Source organism: Nicotiana tabacum, chromosome 4 (assembly GCF_000715075.1).
Source record: "Nicotiana tabacum cultivar K326 chromosome 4, ASM71507v2, whole genome shotgun sequence".
NCBI lineage: Eukaryota > Viridiplantae > Streptophyta > Magnoliopsida > Solanales > Solanaceae > Nicotiana > Nicotiana tabacum.
The window spans coordinates 146,947,042-146,958,790 of record NC_134083.1 but is presented as its reverse complement, the minus strand read 5'-3'; the positions used below and the strand labels follow the sequence as shown (position 1 = coordinate 146,958,790).

General features: G+C 38.4%; 1 protein-coding gene across 1 annotated transcript; it reads right to left on the bottom strand.

Moving 5' to 3' along the window:
* Positions 1–6,139: 6,139 nt before the first annotated feature.
* LOC107763068 (uncharacterized) lies at positions 6,140–10,725 on the bottom strand. The gene is made up of 6 exons (XM_016581489.2): positions 10,260–10,725; positions 9,929–10,004; positions 8,765–8,895; positions 8,611–8,681; positions 8,247–8,328; positions 6,140–6,564 (listed from the first exon to the last, which is right to left on the bottom strand). The coding sequence occupies exons 1-6, from the start codon at positions 10,647–10,649 to the stop codon at positions 6,544–6,546; spliced, it is 771 nt and encodes a 256-aa protein (XP_016436975.1). The 5' UTR covers positions 10,650–10,725; the 3' UTR covers positions 6,140–6,543.
* Between the last annotated feature and the right edge of the window lie 1,024 nt (positions 10,726–11,749).

The window sequence follows — 11,749 nt, the reverse complement described above, 5'->3', positions numbered from 1 at the left end:
GGCGGCAATGCGCCCAGTTAGCCTTTGCACGGCCTTCACGTTGTCCACTACCATGATATCTTCGATAGCTTTGATTTTGTCGGGGTTGATCTCGATTTCTCGGTTGGATACCATGAACCCGAGAAATTTACCTGATCCGACTCCGAACGCGCATTTTTCGGATTAAGCTTCATGTTGTACTTCTTCAATATACTGAAGGTTTCCTGCAAATGCTTTAAATGGTCCTCTGCTCGCATGGATTTAACCAACATATCATCAATGTAAACTTCCATCGATTTTCCTATTTGTTCTTCGAACATCCGATTTACTATGCGTTGGTATGTGGCACTGGTATTTTTTAATCCAAACTGCATTACATTATAACAGTATGTGCCATTTTTAGTAATAAAGGAGGTTTTTTCTTAATCACCCGGGTCCATCCGTATTTGGTTGTACTCGGAATAGGCATCGAGAAAATTGAGGATCTCGTGGCTGGTTGTGGCATCGATCATAAGATCAATGTTGGGCAAAGGAAAAGAGTCTTTGGGGAATGCTTTATTCAAATCTTTGTAATCTACACATATTCTTAGTTTATTCCCTTCTTTGGGGACTACCACTACGTTTGCTAACCAATCCGGGTATTTAACCTCTCGAATGGACCTTATTTTTAGGAGTTTAGATACCGCGTCCTTGATGAAAGCATGTTTGACCTCAGACTGGGGCCTCCTCTTCTTCTTGACCGGATTAATTTTTGGATCCATGCTTAGTTTGTGAGTGGTTATTTCCGGTGGGATCCATGTCATATCAAGATGGGACCAAGCAAAACAATCTATGTTAAATATAAGAAATTGAATAAATTTTTTCCGGAGTTGGGGAGTTAGTCTCGTGCCCAGGTATACCTTTAGATCGGGCAAATGCTCGATTAATACAACCTGTTCCAGCTCTTCGACAGTCGATTTGGTTGCGTCGGAGTCATTGGGGATTATAAAAGATTGGGAAACCCCGTAATCATCGTCTTCGTAAATCTTTTGCTTATTTGATTGGATCGTGACCAGAACCGGTAATTGCTATTTGGCATTTGGGTCGGTGCCAGAAATCGGTTCCTTTGGTGTTGTGAGAGTTGATATCAGAACCACTTCTTCGATGTCAAACATCTCTTTTGCGGCTGGTTGTTCCCCGTAGATTGTCTTGATTGATAAGTGGGGATTTTGACCGATTATTTGCTCTATTTTACTTGCGATTTAGCTCAAAAATACTTAAAGGCATTCCCAGAAACTAACAAAATGTGCTTACTTGCAGGAATATTGGGGTATGAGCCAAAGAAGTCAAAAATCAACTCATAAAGGAGTCAAAAGTTAACAAGAACCAAAACAGGGCAAAAAGGCCAGCAATGCGACCGCAGAGAGGAGATTCAGAGAATGGTATTTGGGAAAGCTGAAGAAGTGCGGACCGCACCAAAATCGTGCGGCCGTAGAATATCAAGTGCGGCCGCACTCACTATTATGCGGTCCGCAGGACTGAAAAATCAGAGAGTTGGATTCAAGTTCAAAATCAAGGAGTGCGGACCGCATCATTTTTATGCGGTCGCACAATCAGAAGCGCGGCCGCGCTCGTTTTTATGCGGACCGCAGAAGCCCCGAAGTTCCAAGCCAAATTCCAAAGAATGCGGACCGCACAATAATTGTGCGGCCACAGAAGCTCAATGTGCGGACCGCACCAGAATTATGCGGTCGCACAACCTCTGCAGGGGTAATTTTGTCAAATATTTTTAGCTTAGTATAAATAGAACTTTTTGTCATTTTTAGGTTAAGTGACGTTGGAGAAGAGCACCTGATCCGTTTTCTTTGCTATTTTGAGGATTTTTGTACTAGATTAACATCTATACATTAGATTTTCTTTCCCTAATCAATTAATATACATTCTATCTTAATTTCTTCTTTGATTTCTGTTCATGAGTAGCTAAATCTTTAGATAGGGTTGTGACCCAACCCTAGTGTGGGTATTTGATGGGTGTTTAAGTTAGGGCTTATTTTTTATTGGGTTAGTGATATTTAGCCTTGTTCATGATTGAACCCTAGAATTAATGGTTGCAAACATTGATTCATGCCTATTTGACTTAGCCTCTACTTGAGAAAGAGAGACTAAGTCTAGGAAAACTTGGCTAACAAAAAATTAGGGTGAGCTCAAGAAATTGATAGCCCCAATTAAAGGGTTAAACCTAGAGATAGTAATACCCAAATTGAGCTAATGTTACTTGTATTGTCCAAATACCCAATTGGACTTGAGAAAGCCGAATTGGGCAAAATCACTCAAACTACCGAGAGGTACAGAGTGAGTACCCAGATATGATTGCTATATCACGACCCCAACTAATCAAATTTGCCCTGGAGTTTACAACCCATTAGATAATCACCTAGGTAGAAGTCACGACCCTAGTCCCTTTTAATCATTTGAAAAAACTCAAAACCAAAAATATCGTCCTTAGTTTTATACTTGCAAACAATAGAGTAAAGTAGAAATAGAACACCAATCAAGTTTGTGTAAGTGTAATTGGAGCCAAAACTTGCAATTAACTTAGATATATACCTAATCCTATATTCTAACTCCCTGTGGATTCGATCCCGACCTTCATTGGGTTTATTATTGCATCGACCGCCTCACTACTTAATTGTGGTGTGGGTTTGGCCGAGATCATTGATCCCCCCTGGGGTTGGGAATTTTAGCACTTGGTGAAGAGTTGAGGGTATTGCCCTCATGTGGTAGATTCACGGCCTCCGGAGAAGGGCGTTGTACCTCATGTCCCCTTCGATTATATAAAACTTGGCCTCTCGTATTATTCCAGCGGTATTGACCGGTAACGTTATCTCTCCCTTGGTGGTTTCACATGCCATGTTGAACCCGTTTCGGACTCGGACTGCTGGCACGATCTTATCTTGTAGACCGAGTTGTTCTATGACCTTTGACCGAATAATGTTGGCTGAGCTACCTGGATCAATTAACACACGTTTAATTCTAGTTTTATATACGAGTATAGATATTACCAGCGCATCATTGTGAGGTTGTATGATCCATTTCGCATCACCGTCGTTGAAGGATAAGACTCCTTCCGGTATATAGTCTCGAGTTCGTTTCTCCCTAGTGATGGAGATTCTGGTGCGTTTCAACATTGGCTCCTGTGGGATACCGACTCCACCGATGATCATATTAATTACGTGATGAGGTTCGGTATCTTCTTGTTCCGTTTGTCGGTTAGAATCCCTGTTACTGAAATAATTCTTGGCTCGGTCGCTTAAGAACTCTCGAAGGTGCCTGTTGTTGAATAGTCGGGCTACTTCTTCTCTTAGTTGTCGATAGTCTTCCGTTCTATGACCGTGAGTTCCATGATATTTGCATACTTGGTTGGGATCTCTTTGAGCTGGATCAGATTGTAGAGATCGAGTCCATTTGGTACCCTTTATTTGCCTGATGGCTGATACGATGGCAGCTGCGTCGATATTAAAGTTATACTCCAATAGCCTCGGTGCTTTTTTAGGCCCGGTGGGCTTGTCAAAACCGTTTTTGGTCATTAGCCCCCGATTGTTTCGACCCTGGTCATTTCTTCTTTCATTTTTTATGGGGTTCTGCCCGGACCCACTGTTCCTCCGCTCTCCATTATAGGGCCGATATCGATCCCTGTTTGATCCTGGTTCACGATCGATGTCCCTCTTGGCTCTATCAAGAGTCCTGGAGGGATATATAGACTCCGAAGGTGCCCCGAGTTGATCATCTTCGACTCTGATTTTCTATTGATGCTGATTGTGTACATCGGCCCAGGTAACGACAGGGTATTCTATCAGGTTTTGCTTTAATTGCTGCGAAGCAACCGAGCTTCGAATATTGAGTCCCTGAGTGAAAGACTGAACAACCCAATCATCAGCGACCGGCGGCAGATCCATTCGTTCCATTTGAAAATGGGACACGAACTCCCTGAGCATCTTGTTTTCCTTCTGTTTGACTTTGAAAAGGTCTGATTTCCTGGTTTCGACCTTGATGGCACCAGCTTTTATGAAAGAGTCTGCAAGCATAGCAAATGAGTCAATAGAATTAGGAGGTAAGTTGTGATACCATATCATGGCTCCCTTGGACAGGGTCTCCCTAAATATTTTCAGCAAAACAAACTCGATTTCGTCATCTTCCAAGTCGTTTCCTTTGATGGCACATGTATAAGAGGTCACATGCTCGTTTGGATCGCTCGTTCCGTTGTACTTAGGTATTTCGGGCATACAAAATTTCTTGGGGATTGGTTTTGGGGCCGCGCTTGGAGGAAAAGGTTTTTTTATGAACTTCCTGGAATTCAGTCCCTTCAATATCGGGGGCGCTCCTAGGATTTGATCTACCCTGGAATTATATGTTTCGACCTTTTTATCGTTCGCTTCGATCTTCTTTTCCCCTAATTTTATCCGCTTTGTCAGCTCCTCGAGCATTTTTATAATTTCGGAATTAGTCTCCGACTCTCGTTCATTCAATGTTATCATGGCCGATTCCGTTCTGCGAGTGACTTTTTGGGGCGGATCGGGTTCTACCCTGCTCGATGCTTGGGTTTGGCTCTGCAAATGAACTATCGCCACCTGTTAATCTTGCAGCATTTCGAAGATCATGCGTAGGTTGATCTAGTTTTCTTCAATGTTTTGTGTGTTTCGAGCTGCCGATCGGGCTCCACCACGGACGCTATTTTCAGGGTCGGTAGACAAGTTTGCTTCGATGGCCACATGTGAATTTACATCAATTGGATTCGCGGTCCGAATTCCAACGACATCAGCGGGTGGCCCTGCGTTACCAGGCGCCGTGTTGTTATTCTCACCTTGATGACCGGACTAGTTGTCGATATGTAGAGGTGCTAATTGAGAGTTTGTCATTTTTAGCCTAAAATCAAAGACACTTCAAAGAGCAAGTGTAAAGCAATGTGTGTTATGGAGATTTGTATCAAATAATCACTATTATCCTTAGCCCTACGGTTGGCGCCAAACTGTTTACCCCCAAAATCAGATAACAATTGAATTTATACGCAGTTTTAAGGATATGTGATCTAACTTGATACAAAGTGAGAAATCAAATTTAAAATAGAAGAATAAGTAGAAAAATAAATGCAAACTATGCAGATTGAACAACTTAAACCTTGCAAGGTTAACTTACTTCGAATTTAGATGTGATGTTATTGAAGCTAGAATAATATGAACAAAGCTGGAAAAAATAGTATCTTGTTCTCTGAAGTATGTTACAATGTGTGCCTGAATTACTCAGTTTCCTCTCTATATATATTTAGGGAGATTAGGCTTTTAAGACATTATTTTATATGAAATTATATAGACCATTAGCTCCCTTTTTGACTTAATTCCGTGATTTCTGCCATAATGATTGGTTAATGGCGAGAATCACGTATCCTTGTCGGATGAGTTGGCAAAGCTCTTCTTCAAGGCCGTTAGAAGTAGGATCGGTCGTGCCTTCGATAAACTCGAGGGCAAATCTGATGGTCTTGTCGAATTTCGAAACTCGATATCGAGCTCGGTTTCATCTGTACCTTCGATCTCTTACAAATGTGCCGAGCCTGGTCTATTATTCCAGATGCTCGATCAAGTATCGAGCTCGGTTCTACCCCTATACAGTATTTTATTCCCAATTGCCTAAGTTTTGCTTGGCATAATTACAATTCACGTGATACTTGCATTATGCTAGCTTTCAATGGAATAGTTAAGGTAAAAATGAGAGAAAAAAGATAAATGAGATCCTTGGCCAAAGAGAGGTGCCAAGTCACCTTGTCTATTCCCTCTTTTTTATATATATATATATTGTTAGAGTGTGCATGACCTTTGATTTTGATTGGTCTTAGGAAGGAATTGGATTAGACATTTAAACTGAAATTATTAAAAGTGATATATTTAAGCAGGTTTTGAAGAAAATCTACTAGATCATATGATTTTGACCTTCAGAAGGTTTTGTTACGTTGAATGTATGCATAAATTAATAGGGTGAAGAAACGTAGGTAAGTGAAAGTGGAAATTAAAGTTGAGTTTTAGAAGAAATTCCACCGTCATGATAATGCACCATTCTAGCATTGAGTAGGGTGATAGGCAGGGGAGAAAAAATTCCACCGTCATAAAAAAAGGTTAAATCCAAAAAAATACGTCAAATCTCATTTTGTTTTCTTTTTCTTTTTAAAATTCAATAAAGATAGCCTCTTTCTTTTTGTCAATTTGACATAAAGATAAGACAACCAGAGAAGTTAACAAAAAAAATATACGTACGCCGAAGCAGCGTATATGTGGTACAGCCAATATCCTTTTCTACATTGATCCATTATATCAGAATCAGCAGAAAACTAGAAGAAAAGGGAATTTACAATAAAAACTTGCAGCACTTTTCCAGCGCAGCAGACCTAATGCCAAGCATATCAGAATCAGCAGCAACACTTCATTTCCACAAAAATTATCACTAAGCAGACATTGTTTATTCAAACATGTCTCCAGCATTATCTCCTGAAGCTTGACATCTCAAATGGAAATGAAGAGCAAATAGTACGAAGGAGTCCTATTTCAGAGGCTTCATACCCTGCACATTTACATGACAACAACATTTTCAGCAAAAAAACCTTATTAATTATCTATTTCAGTATTGAAATGGGAACTTATGCAAGTGTGTAGAAGACTAGGAAGTATAAAAATAGTAGTATTATTCTAGATTTAATAGGTTACTAAATTTCAATACTGAAATGGTAGAAGACTAGAAGCATAAAAAATATATTCTTATTCAAGTTGCTAGATTTGCATGTTCCCGTTTTAACTTATTTTCTCCTTTCTAGTTTGGTAGCTTGAAGTAGATTTGACAAACCCTCCTTTTTGGCGTGGTGTGTGGTCATATCTGTCTTTTAGAGAAAAAGAGGATAAAGCACAAAATGTTATATGACCCTAAGTTGCTCCGACATGGTAATTTAGGTGTCGCACCCGTGTCAACACGACACTAGTATGGGTGTGCGTGTGGGATCCGTACTGAATCTGGTCAAACAATTTTGGATACTTGACCACACCATACGGAAATATTCGACACAGATACATTTGATTCCCAAAATTAGAACCACAACTAGGATAAACTTTGAAGAAAATAGCATACCTTATCTAGGAAATCAACCCTCTATCTACAACTTGAGAATAAAAAAGGAATCCACACTTTACAAGTTGTACGTAAGTATTCCACAAAATTTCTCACAATTTAGAGATATTTTTATATTTTTATTTGTTTAAATTATTTTAGCTGGATTCCGCACCCCGTATCCGTATTCGTATCCGTACTAAGATCCATATCCTCGAATCTTAGAATTTACATCCCGAAGTATCCGACCTCTAGATCTGCACCCGTACCGGACACCCGCAGCCATGTCCGAGCAACTTAGATATGACCTATTACTGTCTGCATCTTTCAGAAAACTTTTGGGAAGATACAGATTTCGTTACTTTTCATAGTCTTGAAACGTCTTTACATTTTATAGTAGTATACAGCTGTGCATAAGATTGCATATAAAATATTCTATAAATAAATGTTACTATGAATTCTTGAAGTTTAGGCATCCCACGCTGGGTGGGCTCGTGTTGCCTTAGTCTGTGGAGTTATTGTAAATATAGGTCACAGTTTCAAACCATTCTCCAAACAAATCCATCCTTGTCCAAGAAGAAAAAGAATAATCTTGACGTTTAGATTACAGAGTTTTAAAAGACCACCATGCAGTGATGGAATACTATGACAAAGTACAACATTATGATATACTAGCTTAAGGACATAAGACTGATACCTAGGGTCGATATGTTTAGAACCCTAAATAATCTAACAAACCTCTTTCTAATGCAATTCAACCTTAACCATCTCTAACCATTACTCATCTTAACAAACCCCCGAGTTTGGCATAGTTTTTAGCTTCTAAAGGCAGAAAACCAACCCCCAAAAGGACCATGTGGTGTCTCTCCAACACAAAGACAAACTGTGAGAAGAGAGATCTGTTTCATGGAGGACACGGCAGCAGTGATATTCCAATTCCCCTTTACGTACCCTACTTGACAATTCCACTTTTAGGCTGATGCCTATATCTCTACAGGTGATTTAAACTGATCGTGTACAAGAACATAATAGTGGACATTTAGTACGAGCTGGAGATTATAATGATATACTTACAATTAATTAAATAAGAAACCAAGTTCCAATACCTATGAGCTAAAAGATTTATTAAAGGCATGCATCCATACCTTGGATATTCTGAACTCGTTCACCGCCATTCTGAGATTATCATCAGATAATAACAATCTTGATAAAGCCCCAGTGCTCAACCTGCCAGAAAGTTCAGCAAAACAAATGTATAGTAAGCACTCTGCTGCCCACATTACGGTACGAGATTGAAGGGATCTACGCAGGAAGCCTGACTTGTTAAACAACGATATATGGAATTCCCAACCTAGTGGAAAGATATAGTAAAACTAGTAAGTGGAACAAGTTTGAGCTACTTTGCTAGAAAATAGCTACTTATTATTTTTAGTTTCTTTTGACCCACTAACAAAAGCGCATCCGCCAAAACATCAACAACAGTTTGATGCAAATTACACAAATACATACCCCAACTTCTTAGCAGCATCTGCTACCGAGCCCTCAACAGCAAAAATTAGATCTAGTAAAGCTTGCATTCCCTATGGATTAAAGAAGAAACATAAAGTAAACATCTTGCATAAGATTTAAATTTTATCAAAGACATGAAGGAGGAAAAGTATACCAAAGCAAACTTAGGATTCTTTGGTCCAATCTGCGGGCCGCAATCTGAACCCCTGATTGTTGATTTAGCGGGAAGAATTTGAAGCAGCTCTTGAGGAGGTGTATATGTATCAAGATCGATGTTGTTCCTAACTAGATGAAAATAATAAAAACGTAAGCTTTCTAGATCATCATCTAGATGTAGAGCCGCATCAACATTATGCTTATGAGCTTAAACATATAAAGTAAGCCTGCAGCCCGATTCCAGAGTGGCACAAGATAAATTGAGAAATTTCCATCAAATAAGGTGTGGTTTCAACTATAACACAGTTATGTGCTTATTTTTATCTTTGTATTAATACCCTTATTTTCCAACAACTTTTCACCCATTCATCCATTAGGAAACCCTGTCTCTTTCTTTTATTGCTTCTCTATATTCCTAGTCAACGGCCAACCCGTAAAGCCTTTCAGTTCTATTTTGTGGCAACATAGAACTCAAGACACTAAAGCTCTGAAGATCTGGGAATTTGCACCTAAACAAGCCAATTTCAGAAATATGGTTTAGTGGGTGCGAGGAAAAAATCTGCCTCAAAACAAGGAAAGTGGACGCATTTCACCAAGAAAAAGAAATAGTACACGATTTCTCATTAAGTCTCCTCTCTAGTTCAGTGTATTACGTAGGTCTCCCTCTGCTCTAGCCCTTATCCTAATGGTACAATAACAGTTTTATTTGGGTGTCATAACTAGTTGTCTCGGCACAACTCTGCTAACTCAACAGTGCACTCCAAGCTCCTCACTTGATACAGTTAAAATTCCACGTCGCACACTTAATCACAGAACTCAAAGTTACTAGAGGTACAAGGAAATAGTACACGCTGATTAGACAAAAAATTGTACTCACTTTTTGTACAATGCATTTGACATGGCACAGAGTTTAAGATTTTAATTTGACTTGTATAATAAATCACTGGTTGTGGAGCAAATATTAAAGTAATGGTTGAAAAGTAACTCTAATAGAGAAATCTTCAAATAAAACAACAGCAACAACAACAACAACGTCTCAGTACCAAACAAGTTGGGATCAGTTATATGAAACCTCAAACCATGTTAAAATGCAATGTTTAAAATAATCGAGCAAATCTGTAATTTGATATTAGTGGAAACAACTAAGTGATGAAATGAATACCTTTAAGAGCCAGTAACACTCGTAAACGAGTTAAAGCAGAGGCACGATTCATGTGTTGGGATCTATCCTCCACAGCCTAAAATGAACCCCAAATACACAAGGATTTAAGTTATATACACGGACAGTGAAATGAACTTTTTACACCATCAGTATAATTTAACCTGTTAAATGAGATCACTTATCATTTATTCTAAAATATTCAATATTTTTCATACGTTCCAAGCACAGAAATTAAACTCAACACACAAATACCCAAAAAAAATAGCAAATTTCAGTTCAAAATCCAAAAATGGGTCATAAAAATTTTCACCAAAAAAATAAAAACTAAAACCTGAGCAACAATCCCAGTAGGGTTATGCTTCAAACGAACAGCAGATTCACGCTTGTTGCGGTGTTGTCCACCTGGACCTGAAGCCTTGAAAGTGTCCATTTCGCATTGCCTCATCAACTCCTCATCTGACATCAACAAGTATTCTTTCCCACCAACAAGACCCGTATCAACAGTTCCATTGCTATTATTGGTGCTGTATTTAGCCGACCCATATTCTTGAATTTGAAGGGGTGGATTAAATAATGATTGTTGAATTCTGTTGCCAACTGGTAGGTAGATTCTTGATGTTGGATTTGTGGTAGGAATGGAGATTGAATGAGGTGGTAGTATGGAGATGGTAGCGACGGGTTTTGTAAGATTTAGAAACGATTTGAAGATGGAACGAACCATGTGGGTGGCGTTGAGCAGGAAGGAGGTTATGGACTGTCTGGAGAAAAAAATAAAGAAGCTGAAAATATATTACTCCATAAAATAAAACAAATCCAAATTAAAAGTTATACTCCCTTCAGTTCAAAATAAATGCCCACTATCCATTAACGGTCTCATATTTAAAAACAGACTAAATCGATCATACCGTGCTGATTTTTAGATTTTTTTTAATAAAATTATAGGATTTTATATAAATTTACAACCATATCGATAATTAAAGTATGTCTTTTATTTTATAAAAATAAACCGAAAAAATACTGAACCGTACCGAATAAATTTACATATGAAAAATATATTTATATATTAAGTTAAAAATAATAAAGTACTAAATTTTTCCTTGGGTCATGGAATTATAAAAATTGTTACAAGCCAACAAGTAATTAAGATCAAAATCCTAATGCCCAAACCTATTATGTTACTCCTACTGAGACTAAATTATTTCCAGCATATTCAACAGGAAGACACAAAGTATTCTAACGATTATGAGTGGCAAACTACAATGTATTGAATATATTTCATTTTGTATGATTTAGATTTATCTTTTTTGAGTATTTAATATTCTATAGACTTTATTTTTAAGTCTCGACTTGGTTAATATCTTTTGACTTGTGTGGTTTATCTTTTCTTTGTCTTTGCGTAATTTCTTTTACGCAGCGATAGAGTAGTTGATGGATCTATACTCTGCCCATCTTTTATTGTAACGACCCGGCAAGTCGTTTTGAGTATTACAACCCCATTTTCTCCTTTACTACTCAAATTATACTTTACAGTTGTTGTGTGAATTATAGAGGTAAATGGTTCGAGTTCGGTGAGGTTTTGGAATGAATTGGAACATTTAGTTCCAAGGTTTAAAGCTTAAGTTAAAATAGTGATCGGATGTCGACTTATGTGTAAACGACCCCGGAATGGAGTTTTAATGATTTCAATAGCTCCGTATGGTAATTTTGGACTTAGGAGCGTATCCGAAAAATTATTTGGAGATCCGTAGTGAAATTTGGCTTGAAATGCCGAAAGTTAGATTTTTGGAAAGTTTGACCGGGGGGGTTGACTTTTTGATATCG